At 44.0% G+C, this 24,088-nt stretch overlaps 1 protein-coding gene across 2 annotated transcripts in view; it reads right to left on the bottom strand.

The window, feature by feature from the left end:
• Positions 1-7,432: 7,432 nt before the first annotated feature.
• The window catches only part of TNFSF11 (TNF superfamily member 11), a 29,033-nt gene continuing 12,377 nt past the window's right edge, over positions 7,433-24,088 (bottom strand). Inside the window, exons 3-5 of one of the 2 annotated variants that reach the window (XM_058184722.1) lie at positions 12,549-12,597; positions 12,366-12,464; positions 7,433-8,062 (exon numbers count right to left, since the gene is read on the bottom strand). In XM_058184722.1, the coding sequence (XP_058040705.1) occupies positions 7,641-8,062; positions 12,366-12,464; positions 12,549-12,597 (570 nt within the window). In that variant the 3' untranslated portion in view covers positions 7,433-7,640. Of the gene's footprint in view, positions 8,063-12,364; positions 12,465-12,548; positions 12,598-24,088 lie in introns of those variants that run through there. The other variant, XR_009155300.1, reaches the window with a different exon arrangement.

The raw sequence follows: 24,088 nt of genomic DNA, 5'->3' as shown, positions 1-24,088 counted from the left end.
AGTTTCACTTAACAACCATGTTACTAATTTAGCAACTGCAGTGATTCACTTAACGGCCGTGGCAGGAAAGATCATAAAATGGGACAACCCTCACTGAACAAATGTCTCACTTAGCACCAGAAATTTGGGGCTCCATTGTGGTCATAAATCGAGGAGTACCTGTCAATCATGAATAATCCATGGATGGACGGGTGGATGGATGCATGCTTGCATGCATAGGTGAATGGATGGATGGATGAGTGGGTGGGTGGAAGGTGGGTGGGTGGGTGGAAGGATGGATGAATGGATGGATGGGTGGAGGGAGGGAGGGAGGGAGGGATGGACCGATGGATGAGTGGGTGGAAGGATGGATGGATGGATGGATTGGATGGATGGATGGATGGATGGATGATGGGTGGGTGGAAGGTGGGTGGGTGGGTGGGTGGAAGGATGGATGAATGGATGGATGGGTGGAGGGAGGAGGAGGAGGAGGAGGAGGAGGATGGACAGATGGATGAGTGGGTGGAAGGAAGGATGGATGGATGGATGGATGGATGAGTGGGTGGAAGAGTGGATGGATGGATGGATGGATGAGTGGGTGGAAGAGTGGAAGGATGGATGGATGGATGGATGGATGGATGGATGGATGGATGGATGGGTGGAGGGAGGAGGGAGGATGGATGGAGATGGATGAGTGGGTGGATGGATGGATGGATTGGATGGATGGATGGATGGGTGGATGAGTGGGTGGGTGGAAGGATGGATGAATGGATGGATGGGTGGAGGGAGGAGGAGGGAGGATGGACCAATGGATGAGTGGGTGGAAGGTGGGTGGGTGGATGGATGGATGGATGAGTGGGTGGAAGGATGGATGTATGGATTGATGGATGGATGGATGGATGGATGGATGGATGGATGGATGGATGGATGGATGGATAGATGGATGGATGGATGAGTGGGTGGAAGGATGGATGGATGGATGGATGAGTGGGTGGAAGGATGGATGGATGGATGGATGGATGGATGAATGGGTGGGTGGGTGGGTGGGTGGATGGGTGGATGGGTGGATGGATGGGTGGATGGATGGATGGATGGATGGATGAGAGGATGGAAGGATGGATGGATGGATGATGGATGGATGGATGGATGGATGGATGGATGGATTGGATGGATGGATGGATGGGTGGGTGGGTGGGTGGGTGGAAGGATGCATGGATAGATGGATGGATGAGTGGGTGGAAGGGTGGGTGGGTGGAAGGATGGATGGATGGAAGGATGGATGGATGGATATGACAGATAGTAGATGGCAATGATGAGATGATAGACAGAATTTGAAAACTCTAGAATTTGAAACTTCTAGAGAAGTTTACCTTTTGCAACTATAAACTTCTCATTCAATCATCCTCCATTAAGACTTCTTTGCAGTGACAGACTGGAAACCTCAAGATTGCACAGAGCATGTAATCATGAACAGAAATTGTTACAAAAACACACATCAAACATCTCATTAGAAAAAAGCAACCAGATAAGAAAGAGGCACCAAGACATCATTGAGAGATCCACCCACGACGTTCATTTCCAGGAACTAAGGAAAGAACTTCCTGAACCTGGTTGTTCAGAGTTAGAGCCATCCTTTGATTAAAATCTAGTTCAATTCAGAAAACATCTTCAGATGGAACAAAATATCTATCCATCTGCCAATCTAGGCTTGCAGAAAACCATGCGGGCTACCAAATGAAACTTCCAAATATTTTTCAAGAGCAGATGCATATAATACTTTTGGTTCTTCTTATAAAAAATATATTAAAATATCAAATATAAAAATGTTTCTCTGCATATCCAAATCATGAATATCGTATCTCAACTATCTACACCAGGGGTCTTCAACCTTGGCAACTTTAAGACTTGTGGACTTCAACTGCCAGAGGAAGTTGAACTGCCAGAGCTGGCTGAGGAACTCTGGGAGTTGAAGTCCACAAGTCTTAAAGTTGCCAAGGTTGAAGACCCCTGTTCTACACCTCTAATTCCTATATTTATTTATTTATTTATTTATTAATCGTATTTATATACCGCCCTATCTCCCAAGGGACTCAGGGCGGTTTACAGGCATTAAAAACAAATAAATACAATATAGATACAATATAAAAACATTTAAAAAACTTATTCTAACGCCCGTCAAATTAAAAGTTAAAAATATAAAAAATAAAACCCAGTTTAAAACCTAAAATTTAAAAACTAGCTCAGTCCTGCACAATTAAATAGGTATGTTTTAAGCCCGCGGCGGAAGGTCCGTAGGTCCGAGAGCTGACGAAGTCCGGGGGGTAGATCGTTCCAGAGGGTGGGAGCCCCCACAGAGAAGGCTCTTCCCCTGGGCGTCGCCAGACGACATTGCCTCGCTGACGGCACCCTGAGGAGACCCTCTCTGTGAGAGCGCACGGGACGGTGGGAGGTATTCGGTCGCAGTAGGCGGTCCCGTAAGTAACCCGGCCCAATGCCATGGGTGAATGGATCATTCAATCCCCAAAGAGCTTATGAATTACGGCAGTTCATTTAGTAGTCGTTCAAAGTTACAATGGCATTAAAGTGACATTTTTCAAACTTACGACTGTTGCAGCATCCCCATGGTCACGTGATCCCAATTTGAGCACCTGGCAACTGGCACGTACTTACGACGGTTTCAGTGTCTTAACAAGCCGACTTAAGCTGATTTAAGACCTGCAGGGATTCACTTAATAGCTGTGGCAACAAAGGTCATAAAACAGGGCGAAACTCCATCTCACTTAGCAACAGAAATTTTGGGCTCAACTCTGGTTATAAGTCAAGGGCTATCGGTACTGAAATATAGATATTTTTTAAAAGTCCTAATTATGATGCGTGTCTTTTTGATATATTTTTTCCAAGCATAGACTTTGCTCTCCAAAAGATGAAATTCACACTCTGTGGGTGAGTTCCAAAAAGCGGCAAGATGGAATTTCATTTCCGGATATTTCAATATATTTTGTTTGAATCTCATCGTTGTTATTTAACACCAGAAAAGTTGTCAAGAAAGTATAAAAGTTTTTCACATGAATGTTGGAAATGTAAAAGTAAAGAAGGGACATTTTATAGCTTACAGTACTGGCCAAAATTGTGGAAACCATTTGGGAAAAGTGTATTTTCTAAAATGTCCTTCCGGAGGCTTGAGAAAAGCCTCCGGAGCCCAGGGAGGGCAAAAGTGCCTCCCGATGGTGCAGGAGGCTGACTAGGCCACGCCCATCATGGCCACGCCCACCCAGCAACCAGGCAGAGAACCCCTTGCTAAAATTTTTGAAGCCCACCCCTGAAATAAACTAAATTATAAGATATTTTGGTTGAATCTCAGCCTGCAAGTGAGTAGAAAATAGAAATACTAAAATGCTGGGTTTGGGCTCTTTCAGATTCCTCCAGTTTTCTCTTTCATTTTGCGATTCACCCCTCAGTTCATCAGTCCAATTATTTTATTATCCGCTGCACCTGCACAGTGATTTTAACAGCGCTGTTCAAAACTGTCTTGGCAGAGAAAGGAAGTGGGAAGAAGAATAGCAAACCACAAACTCCCGCTTCTTAGAAATGTACTTTATTTGTTTTAAAATGTTATAACAATCCAAAGCAGGGCTTATTGTACATTATAAAATCATCGTAACATGTGGCGTTATGCATTTATTTACTGTAAAAAAACCAACATTGTTTTCAAAACAAACGAACGCCAAAATATAATTCAGAACATTTACAGATTTGTAGCAAGTATAGTACGGTAAAATGTCTGTTGAATAATTGCATAAATACTTTTAACTGTTCTGTTGGGTCTGTTGCTGATTTTTCCATTACCCAGATCGTTCTCAACCTACGACCGTTTGTTCAGTAACCCAGGGCTGTGGCTCCGCATAACAACTACAACAGGGAGAGCCAGAATTGTAGGGGGTGCCTTGTTTAACAACGCAGTAATTTACGACCGTAATTTCAGGCTCAATCATAGTCATAAATGGAGGAGTATAGTTATTGCCATAACTTCCTTTCAAAATACTGATTTTTACTGATTTTTCCCCCCTATTCTTTTTCTGTGAAAACCTTGGCAGAAATTCCTGGAGTTAAAAGTCAAATGTGCAAGATACCGAAAACTATCCACAGATTATCAGATTGTGATGTGCAATCCTGGACTTTTTTGATAATACTGATCAGGTCGACCAAAAGCGATTAAAATTAATACAACGCCAAGAAACAGGTCACATTTGCTGGTAGCAAACGATCATTTTAGCTGCAGTTCTTCCCTCATGGGCTTTTACAAAGTGCACCAGTAAAATCCATTTCTGTACAAACATTTCCAACCATATATACATATATACACATATACACACTCAAGAGTTTTAAATATTTTGTATCAAATACTTTAGGACAAACATAAATTACAAGGCTTTTCACATAAAATCTTACATCTACAATATAACCTTGATCTTACAGAATATAAAAATATCCTTTTTGCCTTTTTGAAGGGCCAGGGTCGGGGAGAGAAACAGGTCTTTGCAAAGGCTGACGTGACAAGACAACCCTGAAAATTGATTAAATGGTTGCCGCTTTCCAAAGCTTAACGTAGTTTTTTTTTTCCTTGTGGACAATTGACCTCCACAGAATAAATGGCCAGCTCTTAATGGACAGTTTCACAAATCATGCCAAAGCTGAAAACATTGCTCAACTAATAACTAAAATGCTAACGGTCTACGGAGATTCTCAGTTATCCAGGTCATGATTGTCCCGAAGGTGCTTTTTCAAGGAGGAGGAAGAGGAAAAGGAAGAGGAGGAAGAGGAAGAAGGAAGAGGAGGAAGAGGAAGAAGAGGAAGAGGAAGAAGAAGAAGGAAGAGGAGGAGGAAAAGGAGGAGGGGAAGAGGAGGAGAAAGGGGGAAGGAGGAGGAGAAAGGGGGAGGAGAAAGGGGAAGGAGGAGGAAGAGGAAAAGAAGAGGAGGAGGAGGAAGAAGAAGAAAAAATGAGAAGAAGAAGAATATGAAGAAGAATATGGAGATGGAGATGGAGATGAAGGAGGAGGAGGAGGAAGAGGAAGGGGAGGGGGAGGAGAAGGAGAAGGAGAAGGAGAAGGAGAAGGAGAAGGAGAAGGAGAAGGAGCTGCTGCTTGGATGAGAAGCAAAACATTTGATGACTGAGTCTCTCCATAGGCATTTCCCTGACTCCGGACTAAATTTGTTCAACTGAGTTCCTATAGACAGCAATGGAACGGACATTCCACCGAAGAAACAGATCTCAGAGATCTAAGCTGTTGTGCCTCGTCCGCTTTCCCTGCAGCCGGGCCCATCTTATCTGCTTCCGAACGCTGAGGAATGTCCTAGCATGCCTCCCAGCCCCAGCACTGGCTCCATGCCCAGACAGGCTGAGGAAGAAGAAGCGCCTCCAGCCCCCAGCCCTGGCCCCATGCCTAGGCAAATGGAGCAACTAGACCCCTCCCCCTCCCCCTCCCCCACAGCATGTGAGCCTGAGGAAGGTCAATTACCAACAGCTGGAGCCTGGAGCGATCCTCGCTTCAAGAGAATTGATAGGCGGCGGCAGCAGAAGGAAGGGAGGGGCAGGCCTGGATAAGTGCTGAGTCATGGAGCCACACCCCATGGCCTATATAAAGGATCTGCTTTCTGGCATTCTCTGAGTCAGGCAAAGTCTAAACATATCTTGCTGAAGTCACTTTCTGGTCTCCTGCCTGCCCTGAGGACTTTGCTAGGACTTTGGCAGAGCTGCAGAGGCACGCCTGATTCGGATTTCCCTGACCCGGCCGTCAGCGGAGGAGTGGGACACGACATTAAGCCACATTTTTACCTGTCCATCAAATCTCAGAGTCACCATCCTTTCATGCAGCAAACAAAGCCACCCTGGTTCTTTCGCCACTGACAACATATCACAAAGAAGGGAAAAGCACCTTTTATACTGAAGTCCGTAGAATTGTGTCCCAGATGGCCAACTATAGGAGACAAATTCAGTGCCCAAAATCTACAATAAAAGATTCTACGTGGTCCCAGAAGAAGGGACGAATAAGAGAAACAGAAGAAGGCAAAAATATAAGACACTTAAGATGCAATTCTGCCGGCAGAAAATGGGAAAATATAATTTGATCATTCAGGAAGGGACAGTTCCCTATTACAAATTCTAAAAATCGTTCCTTAAACTGATTTATCCTTTTTTTTATCCTTTTGCCCCTCAATGTTTTAATTACAAAATGTAGGGAAAAGTTGTATCAGTGCATAAGTTGCTTTACTGAGTACCACATAAAACAAAATTTGTAAGGCACACTTCTGAGAGTTCCCTCAAAACCGGGTCAAAAAAATTTACAGGTAGTCCTTGACTTACAACAGTCCGCTTAGGGACCATTCAAAGTTACAACGGTGCTGGGGAAAAAATGACTTATGGATATGTTTTGCACTTATGACCATCCCTGTGGTCGCGTGATCAAAATTCAGACGCTTGGCAACTTAACAATCATGTTACTAACTTAACAACGGCAATGATCCGCTTACCAACCGTGGCAAAAAAAGTCGTAAAATGGGGCAAAATTCGCTTAACAAATGTCTCACCTAACAATATACATTTTGGGTTTGATTGTGGTCATACGTCGAGGACTCTCCGTACCGTGCAAAAATACACAAGGAGCCGATCCAAACGAACAATCCAATTCCCAGCGAATTTGTTTGAAAATATTCACCCAAACCAATCAAACGTTTTTAGCTTTTCAAGAAGTTAGTTTTCTAGTTAAAATCAGAAGGAACTTATTTTATTTATTTTTTTCCTGATTTCAACAGCAGCTACATGCTGCACATGTCTTCTGGATCCGACTCTTGATTTCCTGTATGACACCAAAGCTGGCTAGCTTTTCAAAGGGTTTTTATAAGCCATGGTTTAAATGCCATTCCAGATGGACATAGGATTGAAGAGCACAGGACAAATTACCCCCCAAAAAAACTTTAAATGAAAGTTTTTAACTGGACCATCCTAACCTTAGGATCGTTTTTTTGAAAACGAGCAGTCAATAAAGCTGCCCAGGAAATAGAATTTATAGAATTAGATTTATAACAGCTGATTTAATGACCGCTTGAAGTTAAAATGGCAACAGCAAAAGGGACTTAGGCCCGATTTTCACACTTACGGCCGCCATGTTCACATGATTCAAATTCAGGTGCTCGGCAACTGACTCATATTTATGACGGTTGCAGTGTCCTGAGGATTACGTGAGCCCCTTTTGCGACCTTCTGACCAGCAAAATCCAATGTTGCTAACTGAACCAGCACCATGATTCCCTTAACCCAATGTTTCTCAATTGTGACAATTTGAAGAGGTATGGACTTCAATTCCCAGAATTCCCCAGCCAGCACAGCTGGCTGGGGAATCCTGTGAATTGAAGTCCATACCTCTTCAAGTTGTCACAATTGAGAAACTCTACCTTAACCAAACTGGCGAGAGAAGTTGTAAAATAGGACAAAGCTCACTTAACAATTGTCTCGCTTAGCAATACAAATGTTGGGATCAACGGTGGTCGTAAGTCAAGGTCTACCTGTAGACAGCTGGACCCCACGAGCTGTAACCCAACTCTCCAATTCATCTCAACCCAGCTGAATAAATACATTTTTCCCAATTTTTCTAAAAAAATCAATATTCAATCGATATCTCTGATTTTAAAAGCGCCAAAATAAGTTCCCTCCGGGGAGTGGTCCAGCAAGGAAGGATAGGAGATTTGGATGTTCACCATCTCTCCCGACTTCAGTTTGAAGAACCCGCCGACGTTTACCGAGAAAAAATGAAACTCGGATTCGCCGGACCAATTTTTGGTACTTCCGCCTTTCATCAGGACGACCGAGTTTCGCCGCTTGGCGTCCGTCTTGATCACATACACCATCAGCTGCAACGTCTGACCAGTCAGGTTGCCCAACGTTTCGTGGTGCCTGAAGCACACGTTGGCGTACAGATAGTAAAAGCCATCGTGATTGGCTATCAGTCTGCCGTCGCTGAAGGTCATATTCAGTACGTTGGCCCAGCCTTTGTCATGATGCCAACACGTAAGGTTGACTTTTCCAGTGCCTAAGAAGAAAAGATTAAAGAAGAATAATAAAATATTTGCTTCCTCCTGGGGGAGGGGATTAGAAATGTCAAGGTTCCAGAAAAACCTCTTCTGCATAAAGAAAACTCAGAAGCCATTGTCTTTAAGAGTTCTTTACTAGCATGAGGAAACTGGCACACGATGAGTGAAATTCCAAAACTGAACTTCCAGATTCTTTTCCCAGTTATACAAACCCCAAGAGTCCCACCCCCCTGACCCCTTTGATGGTCACATGGTCCCACGTTCTCCCAGTTCATTCGAATATCTTCTCGCCACTCTTCCTGCAGATGTGAACACCATCCGACCTTGACCGCCTGAAGAATGTTACCATACCCCTCAGCCCCCCTTCTTCCCCTCAGGGGAAAAATGTGGCAGCGTCTGGAAACCTAAAGTCTAGTATGGTTTCCAGGCCTGACATCCTCGCTTAGTGGCTGGTTGATAGATAGATCAATCGGATTAGAGCTGGAAGGGGCCTTGGAGGTCTTCCAGTCCAACCCCTGCTCAACCAGGAGTCCCTATGCAATTCCAAGAGAAATGGTTATCCAATCTCTTAGAATAGATTAGAGCTGGAAGGGGCCTTGGAGATCTTCTAGTCCAACTCCTGCTCAACCTGGAGTCCCTATGCCAGTGATGGCTAACCTTTTTGCCATCGTGTGCCAGGAGCGGGGGAGGGGAACGGGCCGTTTTGGGCCTCTAGAGGGCCTCCGTGGGGGGAAGGCCCGTTTTCGCCCTCCCCAGACTCCTAGAAAGGCTCTGGAGGCTGAGGAGAGCAAAAAACGGCCCTTCTCCATCCACCCACCCCCCGAGGCCCTCTGGAGGCAGGAAACAGCCTGTTTCCCTTCTTCTGGTGGGCCCAGAAAGCCCGAAAATCAGGTAGCCGGTATGCGCATACACACTGGAGCTGAGCTCATGTGCCCACTGATAAGGCTACATGTGCCACCTGTGGCACGTATGCCATAGCTTCGCCATCATGACCCTATGCTATTCCAGACAAACAGTTATCCAATGTCTTAGAATAGATTAGCGCTGGAATGGACCTTGGAGGTCTTCCAGTCCAACCGCTGCTCAACCAGGAGACCCTATGCCATTCCAAGACAAACGGTTATCCAATCTCTTTAGAATAAAATGGAGCTGGAAGGGACCTTGGAGGTCATCTAATCCAGCCCACTGCTCAAGCAGGAAGACCTTAGACCATGTCAGACAAGTGGCCATCCAATCTCTTCTTGAAAATCTCCAGTGTTGGAGCATTCACAACTTCTGAAGGCAAGCCATTCCACAGGTTAATTGTCCTCACTGTTAGGAAGTTTCTCCTTAATTCCAGATTGCTTCTCTCCTGGATTAGTTCCCATCCATTGCTTCTTGTCTTGCCTTCAGGTTGACCTTTCTCCTAAGGTTACATCAACAGAATCTTGCAAACCTGAAAGTTTTACTGTCCCCAAAATTATGGAGGGTTTTGCCACCCTGCCCCTCTTTCAGGCTCCAATCTCATTGATCAGACTGCTGTCTGGGCTACAGCGTTTCCTCCTGGCACAAGCTAAGCCATAATTCATTGAGAAACCACCATGTTTCAAGCCATTTCAAACCATGCTTTCAGATGGTGGTTTGCCCACGGGATTGCAAATGACATCCAACTTTACATCAAATCAGTGGGGCTCCTGTCCTGTTAATTATCATGTTGTTCTAATTTCATTTTTGTAGATTTTTCAATGATGTACTGGACTAGTACTAGACACAAGAACAGTTTTTTCCCGAAGGCCATCACTCTGCTAAACAAATAATTCCCTCAACACTGTCAGACTATTTACTGAATCTGCACTACTATTAATCGTTTCATAGTTCCCATCACCAATCTCTTTCCACTTATGACTGTATGACTATAACTTGTTGCTGGCAATCCTTATGATTTATATTGATATATTGATCATCAATTGTGTTGTAAATGTTGTACCTTGATGAACGTATCTTTTCTTTTATGTACACTGAGAGCATATGCACCAAGACAAATTCCTTGTGTATCCAATCACACTTGGCCAATAAAATTCTATTCTATTCTATTCTATTCTACCTCAGTTTATCGGCCCTTCAGATTTGTAGTTTATCCAACCATATTTCCATATTTGTGCCTGATTTTCTGTAGAGTGTCACTTGCTCCTTCCGTTGTTTTAAAATATTTACACAAGAATATTTTAAAGTACGGTGTGTAGAATACACAAAGTAAAATTCTTTAAAAATGAAAATAAAATTGTAATTGAAAATACGTATGGAGTTGCCCGTTTCAGACCTCACTGGCAGTTAATCAGCAAAATATCTTGCTTTCAGGGTGGATAAAAATCAGTGATTTAAAAATATATATATTTTTATTTAAATTGGATTTTTTTAATTTAAATTGGACCTTTTTAAATCAAATTTATTTTACTAAAATGCTTTTGGAGTAAAATTCTATCTAAAGGTAGTCTTCTATTTAATATCCATTAATGATTTAGTTTATTCAGCATGAAATGGAGCTTAGTTATGTAGCCTGAGGCTGTATATTATGCAATATTGGGACTGTCGGTGAGTCAACAGCGGGTTAGAGGAGGAGCCGCTGCAGAACGGAGATGACAGCTGCTCTTCAAAAATTATGATTTAAATTGAGTTTATTTAATAATAATAATAATAATAATAATAATAATAATAATAATAATAACAATAACAATAACAATAACAGAGTTGGAAGGGACCTTAGAGGTCTTCTAGTCTAACCCCCTGCCCAGGCAGGAAACTCTACATCATTTCAGACAAATGGTTATCCAACATTTCCTTAAAAATTTCCAGTGTTAGAGCATTCACAACTTCTGCAGGCAAGTCGTTCCACTTATTGAATGTTCTAAGGAACATTTCTCCTTAGTTCTAGGTTGCTTCTCTCCTTGATCAGTTTCCACCCATTGCTTCTTGTTCTGCCCTCAGGTGCTTTGGAGAATAGCTGTTCCACTGATTAATTGTTCTCACTGTCAGGAAATTTCTCCTTAGTTCTAAGTTGCTTTAATCCTTCTTTTCATTAAACTAGACATACTGAGTTCCTGCAACCGTTCTTTATATTTAAATCAAGCCTTTTTATTAGTGATTTAAATTACGATTTAAATCGTGATTTAAATTGACTTGAATTAAATCAAATCCACCCTGCTTGCTTTGCACTTCAAACTATACGAGAACATGGTAAATGTTTGAAAGTGAACTTACCAGATGGAATATTGTGGCTATCAATTATAAGATGAGCAAATGGTGCTTTTTCAGGTTTGCTTTTCTTGGGTGAATCTGACCAAGAAGCTCCCATTGTGGCTGTTGGGTGGAAAAAACCATGTGAAAATCAGAAAGTGAAATCTTCCTTAAGCTAAAGGTTCCTGACAAGAAAATGACACTTACATTTCTCCAATCTTGATTGGTCTTTCCCAGTGCTCAGACGCTGGACCTCCTAGAAAGGGGGGGGGAAAAGGCATTTAATACAGTAGAGTGGGATTGTAGCTAAGGCTGTTGCTTTCCAGATATTTAGTGCTATGATTGTAGGAGAAGAATTGGTAGAATCCAGAGGTGGAGTCAAAAGAGGGAATAGCCTAGAATCCCTGCATAGTCACAAGCAAAGTTAGTCCAACTCCCTAGAATTCCGTAGATTCTTAACTAACTAACTCCAAACAGGTGCTAACTGTGAGTTTCCAAGGTTCCTGTATATAGGCATGAGTAGCAATAAATCAGTTTAATTGAACCTCAGACTAGAGCTGGAAATCAGAATAGAGCCGGAAGAGTCCTTGGAGGCCTTCTAGTCCATCCCCTGCTCAAGCAGGAGACCCTATCCTCTTTTAGACAAGTGACTGTCCAGTCTCTTCTTAAAAATCTCTAGTGATAGAGCACCCAAAACTGCTGAAGGCAAGATGTTCCATTGGTTAATTGTTTTAATTGGTTAAGAAGTTTTTCCTTAATTCCAGGTTGCTTCTCTGCTTGATGAGTTTCCATCCATTGTTCCTTGTCCTGCCTTCCGGTACTTTGGAGAATAGCTGTTCCACTGATTAATTGTTCTCACTGTCAGAAATTTCTCCTTAGTTCTAAGTTGCTTTAATCCTTCTTTTCATTAAACTAGACATACTGAGTTCCTGCAACCGTTCTTTATATTTAAATCAAGCCTTTTTATTAGTGATTTAAATTACGATTTAAATCGTGATTTAAATTGACTTGAATTAAATCAAATCCACCCTGCTTGCTTTGCACTTCAAACTATACGAGAACATGGTAAATGTTTGAAAGTGAACTTACCAGATGGAATATTGTGGCTATCAATTATAAGATGAGCAAATGGTGCTTTTTCAGGTTTGCTTTTCTTGGGTGAATCTGACCAAGAAGCTCCCATTGTGGCTGTTGGGTGGAAAAAAACATGTGAAAATCAGAAAGTGAAATCTTCCTTAAGCTAAAGGTTCCTGACAAGAAAATGACACTTACATTTCTCCAATCTTGATTGGTCTTTCCCAGTGCTCAGACGCTGGACCTCCTAGAAAGGAAAAAAAAAAGGCATTTAATACAGTAGAGTGGGATTGTAGCTAAGACTGTTGCTTTCCAGATATTTAGTGCTATGATTGTAGGAGAAGAATTGGTAGAATCCAGAGGTGGAGTCAAAAGAGGGAATAGCCTAGAATCCCTGCATAGTCACAAGCAAAGTTAGTCCAACTCCCTAGAATTCCGTAGATTCTTAACTAACTAACTCCAAACAGGTGCTAACTGTGAGTTTCCAAGGTTCCTATATATAGGCATGAGTAGCAATAAATCAGTTTAATTGAACCTCAGACTAGAGCTGGAAATCAGACTAGAGCCGGAAGAGTCCTTGGAGGTCTTCTAGTCCATCCTCTGCTCAAGCAGGAGACCCTATCCTCTTTTAGACAAGTGACTGTCCAGTCTCTTCTTAAAAATCTCCAGTGACAGAGCACCCAAAACTGCTGAAGGCAAGATGTTCCATTGGTTAATTGTTTTAATTGGTTAAGAAGTTTTTCCTTAATTCCTTAATTGCTTCTCTGCTTGATGAGTTTCCATCCATTGTTCCTTGTCCTGCCTTCCGGTACTTTGGAGAATAATTTGAAACCCCCCCCCCCTTCTTTGTGGCAAGCCCTCAAATACTGGAGTACTGCTATCACGTCATCCCTAAGTCTTATTTTCTTTAGACTGGAATCTGTGTGGACCTGATCTTTTGTGCCTGACCATTCCCTTAATGCCATAATACTAGTTGAACTGCTGGGAACTGAGGACTCAAACATCTGGAAAGGCAAAATTGCTTATGCATCTTCAGTGGCACCATTGAATGGCAAAAATATTGTTGCTGAATTCATGCCTAGCAGCAAATCACATTCTGTCTTGATTTTGAAATCCTAAGGTTTTATAATATAATATAATATAACAACAGAGTTGGAAGGGACCTTGGAGGCCTTCTAGTCCAACCCCCTGCCCAGGCAGGAAACCCTACACCATCTCAGTCAGATGGTTATCCAACATTTTCTTAAAAATTTCCAGTGTTGGAGCATTCACAACTTCTGCAGGCAAGTTGTTCCACTTATTAATTGTTCTGTCAGGAAATTTCTCCTTAGTTCTAAGTTGCTTCTTTCCTTGATCAGTTTCCACCCATTGCTTCTTGTTCTACCCTCAGGTGCTTTGGAGAATAGTTTGACTCCCTCTTCTTTGTGGCAACCCCTGAGATATTGGAACACTGCTATCATGTCTCCCCTAGTCCTTCTTTTCATTAAACTAGACCTACCCAGTTCCTGCAACCGTTCTTCATATGTTTTAGCCTCCAGTCCCCTAATCATCTTTGTTGCTCTTCTCTGCACTCTTTCTAGAGTCTCAACATCTTTTTTACATCGTGGCGACCAAAACTGGATGCAATATTCCAAGTGTGGCCTTACCAAGGCATTATAAAGTGGCACTAACACTTCACGTGATCTTGATTCTATCCCTCTCTTTATGTAGCCTAGAACAGTGTTGGCTTTTTTGGCAGCTGCTGCACACTGCTGGCTCATATCTAAATGGTTGTCCACTAGGACTTCAAGATCCCTCTCACAGGTACTACTATTGAGCAAGGTACCACATATACGGTACCGGTGCATTTTGGGTTTTTTGCCTAAATGTAGAACCTTACTTTTTTCACTGTTGAATTTCATTTTGTTAGATAGCGCCCAATGTTTTCTTTATCTTCCCTCAGAACTTCTGCAGTTATGAGCAGCTCTGATGATTAAAATGCTTTTGAGGAAAATGATGGCAGAATCACTTCCCTCAATGTGCAGCACAGCCAGAAATCCACATGACTTTTCCTACCCTGAGTTGAGAAATTATCTAGCATGGCACCAAATTTTTGCAATAGCACTAGAAACAGCACTTAGAGTTATATACCGCTTCACAGTGCTTTACTGACCTCTCTAAGCGGTTTACAGAGTCAGCATCTCAGGGGGCCCCAACAAACTGGGTCCTCATTTTACAGACCTCAAAAGGATGGAAGGCTGAGTCAACCTTGAACCGGTCAGGATCAAACTGCTGGCAGTCGGCAGAATCAGCCTGCAATACCGCATTCTAACCACTGTGCCGCAACGGCTCTTTAGCAGAGATCTACACGTTAGATCCAAAAACTTCCCATTGAAATTACATCTATGTGTCCAGGCATTTTTCACTTCTGGTTTCAAAACATTATAAACGGGAGGTAGCCTCGTGGTGCGACCGGAACAATCTGGAACTGAACACACTCAAATTCGGAGAAATGGTGGTAGACTTTAGGAGAAACCCTTCCATAATTCCACCTCTCACTATACTACACAACACAGTATCAACAGCAGAGGTCTTCAAATTTCTAGGTTCTACCATATCGCAAGATCTAAAATGGACAGCTAACATCCAAAATGTCATCAAAAAAGCACAACAAAGAATGTTCTTTCTGCACCAACTCAGAAAGTTCAAACTGTCCAAAGAGCTGCTGATCCGGTTCTACACAGGAATTATTGAGCCTGTCATTTGCACCTCTATAACTGTCCGGTTTGGTTCTGCAACCCAACAAGACAGACACAGACTTCAGAGGATCATTAGAACTGCAGAAAAAATAATTGCTACCAACCTGCCTTCCATTGAGGACCTGTATACTGCACGAATCAAGAAGAGGGCCGTGAAAATATATACAGATCCCTCACATCCAGGACATAAACTGTTTCAACTCCTACCCTCAAAACGACGCTATAGAGCACTGCACAACAGAACAACTAGACACAAGAACAGTTTTTTCCCGAAGGCCATCACTCTGCTAAACAAATAATTCCCTCAACACTGTCAAACTATTTACTAAATCTGCACTACTATTAATCTTCTCATCGTTCCCATCACCCATCTCTTTCCACTTATGACTGTATGACTGTAACTTTGTTGCTGGCAATCCTTATGATTTATATTGATATATTGACCACCAATTGTGTTGTAAATGTTGTACCTTGATGAAGGTATCTTTTCTTTTATGTACACTGAGAGCATATGCACCAAGACAAATTCCTTGTGTGTCCAATCACACTTGCCCAATAAAGAATTCTATTCTATTCTATTCTATTCTATTCTATTCTATTCTATTCTAAGCAGGGAAGATGTCCAGATCTCAGGACAGACCCCTTGGGATTTAGACTCTAATTAATGAGGGACATTTCCTAGAAGAGAACTTCTCAGAGACATAGGTCTGCTGCACCCCAAACCATAAAGAGAGCAGTGACAATTTGGGGAGTGAGATTAAAGACTCAATCTTGATCTTCCAAATAAATGTGGGTGTGAGGTTTTTCATCCCTTATTATCAAAGAAGTCTAACCCAGAGAGAATGCTGGGAGCCAATGATGAGGTGAATACTAAGAAGAAGATCAAAAATCATTATCTTGCAGGAAATCGATTGTTTTCTAGCTCTGTCAGCCAGGAAGGAAACTGTAGAGAAAGCATCAATCTTTTAACACTTGCACTGGCAAGCCACGGAAAGTGGCCCCACGAATTGCAAAGGAGCTACAAAAATAAATGCCGGCATTTCAGTCAATGACGAAAAATACGACCAGGGAATAAACTCCATCAAAGGGTCGCAAAATCCCTATCGTACTGAACTTCCAATATATATGAAATAGGAATAAAACTGGAAAGGACAACCTTGCATCTGTCAGTTTCCTCATAGTTCTGAGTGCAATTAATCTTCAGGAGATGGTTGGTCTAGACCAGGGGTCTCCAACCTTGGTCCCTTTAAGACTTGTGGACTTCAACTCCCAGTGTTCCTCAGCCAGCTTTGCTGGCTGAGGGACTCTGGGAGTTGAAGTCCACAAGTCTTAAAGGGACCAAGGTTGGAGACCTCCGGTCTAGAGCAGAGATGTCCAAACTTGGCCCCTTGAAGAGTGGTGGACTTCAACTCCCAGAATTCCCCAGCCAGCAACTTGCTCATATTTATAGCTCATGCTGTCTGGGAAATTCTGGGAGTTCAAGTCCACCACTCTTCAAGGAGCCAAGTTTGGACGCCTCTGATCTAGAGAAAAGACAGACTAGCAGGACATGATAGCAGTCTTCCAGTGTCTGAGGGTCCGCCACAAAAAAGTGGGAGTCAAGCTATTCTCCAAAGCACCTGAAGGCAGGACAAGAAGCAATGGATGCAAACTCATCAAGGAGAGAAGCAATGTAGAAGTAAGGAGATGTCATATAGGAAAGGGTGAACATGTGTTCTCTAGCGCTTGAAAATGCAAGACAGTAAACAGTGGGACTAAATTCTAGGAGAATCCACATCTCATATTCTCACAAGGTTTTTCACCTTCTCTGCTATGGCAATTAGCATTCAGAACACCAGTTACTGGAAATTTTAATTTTCTTCACAAGATCGCTGCTTTGCTTTTAGCTGGGCAAATTTTTAGATGTATCAAGGCTAATGATAACAGGTCTGTCTATAGCTTTAGTGTACTATCCATTGGCACCTTCTTCCAAACTTTTTGTTGGTTTGGGCAGTCACATAATCTTTATGCCTGTCGGGTATGTTTGATGTTTCTGGTTTGGTCTTGGAGTGAAAATAAAGAAATAAAAATGGTTTGCAAGGAATAACTTCACAGTGTTATTATTGGGGAACCTGATAGATTTCATTTGAATGGTGGCATTAAGCAAGGTTGGGTGTGATGGCCTTAATTCTTTCCCTCATTCTATGATTCCAAGATGTATTTGATATTAGAGAGAGGGGGGGAGAGAGAGGGAGAGGGAGATGGAGAGAGAGAAGAGGAGGAGGAGGAGGAGAAGAACAATAAGAAGAACAAGAACAAGAGAGAAAAGAGGAGGAGGAGGAGGAGGAGGAGGAGGAGGAGGAGGAGGAGGAGGAGGAGAAGGAGGAGAAGAAGAAGAAGAAGAAGAAGAAGAAGAAGAAGAAGAAGAAGAAGAAGAAGAAGAAGAAGAAGAAGAAGAAGAAGAAGAAGAAGAAGAAGAAGAAGAAGAAGAAGAAGAACAGGAGGAGGAGGAGAAGGAGGATGAGGAGGAAAGGAAGGAAGGAAGGAAGGGGGAGGCAGGTAGGAAGGGAGGGAGAGAGAGAGAGAGAGAAAGAAGGAAAGAAAGAAAGAAAGAAAGAAAGAAAGAAGGAAGGAAGGAAGGAAGGAAGGAAGGAAGGAAGGAAGGAAGGAAGGAAGGAAGGAAGGAAAGATCGCAAATGGCCCTTGGTGTCACATATCTCCTTCACAACCTCGCTTAAGTCACCAGTGAAGCCCACGAGACTAGACATTCATGGTCAGATTCTATAAATACCCCCAGAGCTTCAACGTCAAGCCTCCTTAAGCAGTCAACGCAAGTGTCTCCTGAGGAGAGGCCCTCTGGAGGTTCCACCGGAGGTGAAGTGTTCGGTTGCCAAGGGCAGAGACAAGTCTAAGCCTGACCAAGCTCCCCCTCAGCTGTCAACTCCTGGGACGGCTGCCAAGGCAAATGGAAAAAAGGCTCCCTCGACCGACCAACGTATCCCATGGTGTGTCTCCTGCCAAAGGGATAGATGCCTTCCCTGGGATGAATGTGGTTTGCGAAAAGCCTTCTGAGGTCTTGCAGACATGAAAAAAGTCACCAAGCCAGCAGGAAAGAAAAACACCATTGTGTTGACATTGCGCGAATCAATTTGATAAGCTGGGGATTTTACTCCCATTTGCCAAGAACTGAGAAGGAAACACTGTTGGTCAAGCTTGAGTGGAAATAAGACTCCTTGACGTGAGCGGAGAACTTAAGAGTCTACCTGTGTGGTTGCTGGTCTACATTTCATTGTAATTGGCCAAGGCCAGGTGGCTCCACAAATCCATTTGAGAATTGGCTACTAGCTTTGAACTTTGACTTTCTTCAGAAGACTCCAGAGCATCTTCAGTTAATGGCCTTCAAGTTCTACTTCTCCATTTAATTGCTTTTTTTTTTTCATTTCTTCGCCTCATTGTCACCGAGACTGCTTCTCCCAAATTATTTTCCAAGTAACTGAAATTCCCTAATCACACTGTAACGCTGCTCATTTCCATGCTATTGTTCTACGTCCTGTTAAGGGAATTGTCTGTCTATCAACAACAGGTGTCAACACTGCTGAAAATAAGACCAACTGCCCATCTCACAGAACACAACAAACCAACAGAGTTGGAAGGGGCCTTGGAAATCTTCTAGTCTAACGTTATGCTCAAGCTGGAGACCCAATACTAGTGGCTGTCCAGTCTCTTCTTAATACCACTCTATAAATACTAATAGCATTATATAAAGCCTTAGTAAGACCACACCTAGAGTTCTGCATCCACTTTTGGTCACCACACTATCAAAAAGATGTTGAGACTCTAGAAAGAGTGCAGAGAAGAGCAACAAAGGGGACTGGAGGCTAAAGCATATGAAGAATGGTTGCTGGAATTGGGTAAGTTTAGTTTAGTTTAGTTTAGTTTAGTTTAGTTTAGTTTAGTTTAGTTTAGTTTAGTTTAGAGAAGAGAAGAGAAGAGAAGAGAAGAGAAGAGAAAAGAAAGGAAAGGAAGGGAAGAGAAGAGAAAAGAAAGGAAGGGAAGGGAAGGACCAGAAAGACATGATAGCAGTGTGCCAATATTTGAGGGGTTGTCACAGAAAGGAGGGGGTCAAGCTATTTTCCAAAACACCCGAGAGCCACACAAGAAATAATGGATGGAAAATGATCAAGGAGAGATTCAACCAAGAAATAAGGAGGAATTTTCTGACAGTGACAACAATCAACCAATGGAACAGAAGTTGCCTTCAGAAGTTGTGGGAGCTTCATCACTGGAGGCTTTCAAGAAGTTTATTCTAGACTAGTGAAGAGAAAGACCAGGGGAGACATAATCACACTCTTCCAATATTTGAGGGGCTGTCACAGAGAAGAGGGGGATCAGCCTATTCTCCAAAACACCCAAAGGCCAGACAAGAAATAATGGATGGAAACTGATCAAGGAGAGATTCAACCAAGAAATCAACAAATCAACCAATTGAACAGTGATTAGTTTCCATCCGTTGTTTCTTATTCCTGCCTTCTGGTGCTTTGGAGAATAAGTTGACCCCTTCTTCTTTGTGGCAGCCCCTCAAATATTGCAACATTGCTATCATGTCTCCCCTAGTCCTTCTTTTCTCTAGAATGGCTAAACCCAAATCCTGTAACCATTCTTCATATGTTTTTGTCCCCAGGCCCTTAATCATCAGTTCAATTAAAACATACTTGCCAGATTTTTTTCTTCCTAGCCAGCAACAAAAAGGGAAATGAGCCAACGGATTCCTACATAAGGGTCTGCTCCGCTGCCAATGCACCCGTAGATTAAATCATAATTAGATTTAAATAGAGCTCAAGAAGGAGTGATGCCTAAGAGAGCAAATGGTCTTAAAGACCATTGAGTCCACGTATTGCCTGCCCCGTATTTGGTGACGATGGCTCCTTGTGAATTCAGCGTACCTGTTGTGACTCGTCCTCCCTCCTCTCCTCAGCTGGGCCCCTCCCATCTCCAACCGGGTCTTTTATCAGACTCCGAGTCTGATAATGAAGATGAACAGCTTGTCATGCCTCCAGCCCCCGGCCCTGGCCCCATGCCTGGAGAGGATGCCAAGAGTGGGAGGGAGGAGGAGGAGAAGAAGGAAGGAAGGACCAGAAAGACATGATAGCAGTGTGCCAATATTTGAGGGCTGTCACAGAGAAGAGGGGATCAGCCTATTCTCCAAAACACCCGAGAGCCACACAAGAAATAATGGATGGAAAATGATCAAGGAGAGATTCAACCAAGAAATCAACAATCAACCAATGGAACAGAAGTTGCCTTCAGAAGTTGTGGGAGCTTCATCACTGGAGGCTTTCAAGAAGTTTATTCTAGACTAGTGAAGAGAAGGAAGGAGGAGGAGGGAGGGCAGGAGAGGGAGAATGAGAGAGAGGAGGGGTCAAGCTATTTTCCAAAACACCCAAAGGCCAGACAAGAAATAATGGATGGAAACTGATCAAGGAGAGATTCAACCAAAAATAAGGAGGAATTTTCTGACAGTGACAACAATCAACCAATGGAACAGTGATTAGTTTCCATCCGTTGTTTCTTATTCCTGCCTTCTGGTGCTTTGGAGAATAAGTTGACCCCTTCTTCTTTGTGGCAGCCCCTCAAATATTGCAACATTGCTATCATGTGGTGGTCTTGGTGACATTTTATGGGATGAGTTTGACCCTGTTGCTCCCGAGGACATGGACAGGTTGTTGGGGAGGCTGAATGCCACCACATGTTTACTGGACCCGTGCCCCTCCTGGTTGGTGCTGGCCACGCAGGAGGTGACCCGAGGCTGGCTCAGGCGATTCTGGCGCTTCTTTGGTGGAGGTGTCTTTCCGGCCGCCTTGAAAGAGGCGGTGGTGAGGCCCTCCTCAAGAAGCCTTCCCTGGACCCGGCTGTTTTAGGTAATTATCGTCCGGTCTCCAACCTTAAGCTGGCGAAGGTTGTTGAGATATGGTGGCATATCAGTTTCCTTACACCTGGATGAAACTGTCTATCTAGACCCGTTCAGTCCGGTTTCCGGCCGGTTACAACAGAGGCGGCTTTGGTCGCGTTGGTGGATGATCTCTGGAGGGCCAGGGATAGGGGTTGTTCCTCTGCCCTGGTCCTATTAGACCTCTCAGCGGCTTTTGATACCATCGACCATGGTATCCTGCTGCGCGGTTGGAGGGATTGGGAGTGGGAGGCACCGTTTACGGTGGTTCTCCTCCTATCTCCGACCGGTCGCGTCGGTGTTGACAGGGGCAGAGGTCGGCCCGAGGCCCCTCACTTGTGGGGTGCCGCAGGATCGATCCTCTCGCCTTCTGTTCAACATCTACATGAAGCCGCTGGGTGAGATCATCAGTGGGTTCGGTGTGAGGTACCAGCTGTGCGGATGACACCCAGCTGTACTTTTCACACGGACCACCCCAAGCGAAGCTATCGAAGTGCTGTCCCGGTGCCTGGAGGCCGTCTGGTCTGGATGGGAGAAACAGGCTCAAGCTCAATCCCTCCAAGACAGAGTGGCTGTGGATGCGGCATCCCGGTACAGTCAGCTAAATCCATGCTGACCATCGGTGGCGAGTCATTGGCCCGATGGAGAGGGTGCGCAACAGCGTCCTCCTGGATGAGCGGCTGTCTCTAGAAGATCATTTGACGGCCGTCTCCAGGAGAGCGTTCTACCAGGTTCGCCTGGTGCGCCAGTTCGCCTTTCTGGACCGGGAGGCCCTTTGCACGGTCACTCACGCCCTTGTGACGTCTCGCCTGGATTACTGCAGCGCTCTCTACATGGGGCTTCCTTGAAGGGCATCCGGAGGCTGCAGTTAGTTCAGAATGCGGCTGCGCGGGTGATAGAGGAGCCCTCGTGGCTCCCGCATAACCATCCTGCGCAGGCTGCACTGGCTACCTGTGGCCTTCGGGTGCGCTTCAAGGTTTTAGACCACCTTTAAAGCGCTCCATGGCATAGGGCGGGTTATCTGGGACCGCCGATACCTCTCACCGACCCGTGCGCTCTCACAGAGGGACTCCTCAGGGTGCCGTCAGCTAGGCAGTGTCGGTTGGCGGCGCCCAGGGAAGGGCCTTCTCTGTGGGGGCTCCCACCCTCTGGAATGAACTCCCCCCAGGACTCCGTCAACTTCCTGACCTTCGAACCTTCCGTCGCGAGCTCAAGACACATTTATTCATCTGTGCAGGACTGGCTTAGATTTTTAAATTTAGAGGGGTTTTAAATTGATTTTAATATTTATATTTGATATTTATATTTCTATTTTTAATAATTCGGGCGCTAGAATAAGTTTTTTAAGGATTATTTTAATTTATTGATTTTGATGTTTTATATGCCTGTAAACCGCCCTGAGTCCTTTGGGAGATAGGGCGGTATATAAATTCGAATAATAAATAAATAAAAAAATAGTCCTTCTTTTCTCTAGAATGGCTAAACCCAAATCCTGTAACCATTCTTCATATGTTTTTGTCCCCAGGCCCTTAATCATCAGTTCAATTAAAACACCCTTGCCAGATTTTTTCTTTCCTAGCCAGCAACAAAAAGGGAAATGAGCCAACGGATTCCTACATAAGGGTCTGCTCCGCTGCCAATGCACCCGTAGATTAGATCATAATTAGATTTAAATAGAGCTCAAGAAGGAGTGATGCCTAAGAGAACAAATGGTCTTAGACCATTGAGTCGATGTATTGCCTGCCCCGTATTTGGTGACGATGGCTCCTTGTGAATTCAGCGTACCTGTTGTGACTCGTCCTCCCTCCTCTCCTCAGCCGGGCCCCTCCCATCTCCAACCGGGTCTTTTATCAGACTCCGAGTCTGATAATGAAGATGAACAGCTTGTCATGCCTCCAGCCCCCGGCCCTGGCCCCATGCCTGGAGAGGATGCCAAGAGTGGGAGGACAAGCTGGATAAACCTCACTCATAGAGTGTGTGTTCCTTTGGCTCAGCCGTCAAAGGTGCTGGAATTACTCGACCCTACTCCCTCTGACCCCTCCCTTTCTCAGAAGCTGCCAGCAGATCCAGCTGAAGACAATTCAGCGTGGGAGGACCCTCGCTTCCAGAGATCTGAGAGGCAACGCCAGCAGAAGGAGGGGTGGGGCAGGCCTGGATAAATGCTGAGTCATGGAGCCACACCCCACAGCCTATATAAAGGACCTGCTTTTGGCCTTCCAACCTTGAGTCAAGCAAAGTCTTATCTGGTTTGCTGATATCGGACCCTATCGCTGAAGTCACAACTTGGACTCCTGCCTGCCCTGAGAAATCTCGAAGAGACTTGGCAAGCTGCAGAGGCTTGGTTGCCAAGTTTGCCACGGACTTCCTTGACTCGTGCGTCGGAGTGGGGGGTGGGACACGACAGTACCATGGCCAGTTGTTCAGGATCAGCGGTGAACCCGAGTGGCCAATGTTGAAAAAGGGCTAAATAAAGTTGGATAACTACTCCGCGACTTACCACAGTTCATTTAGTGACCGTTCAAAGTTATGATGGCACTGAAAAAAGGGGTCTTACGACCGTTCTTCACACTTAAGACTGTTACAACATCCCCATGGCCCCTAAATTCAGAGGGGTCGCAGTGTCCCCGACCTTCTGACCTGCCAAGCCAATGGGGAAGCCAGATTCACTTAACAACCATGTGACTAATTTAAGAATTTAGAATCGTGGCAAGAAATGTCGTAAAGCGGAGCAAAGCTCACCTAACAAATTTCTCACTTAGCCACATAAATTCAAGGGGTGTGTGCGTCAATTATGGTCACAAGTCAAGGACTACCTGTACTTGTCATGATTGGTCCTCCAATAAATAAAATTTAGTATTGGAGCATTCACAACTTCTAGTGGAAAGTTGTTCCACTGGTTAATTGTTCTAACTGTCAGGAAATTTCTCCTTAGTTCTAAGTTCCTTCTTTCCTTGATTAGTTTCCATCCATTGTTTCTTGTCCTGCCCTCAGGTGCTTTGGAGAATAGCTTGACTCCCTCTTCTTTGGGGCAGCCCCTGAGATATTGGAAGACTGCTATCATGTCTCTCCTGGTC

Source organism: Ahaetulla prasina, chromosome 5 (assembly GCF_028640845.1).
Source record: "Ahaetulla prasina isolate Xishuangbanna chromosome 5, ASM2864084v1, whole genome shotgun sequence".
NCBI classification, from domain to species: domain Eukaryota; kingdom Metazoa; phylum Chordata; class Lepidosauria; order Squamata; family Colubridae; genus Ahaetulla; species Ahaetulla prasina.
The sequence above is the reverse complement of the archived record's forward strand: the minus strand, read 5'-3'. Positions and strand labels throughout refer to the sequence as shown.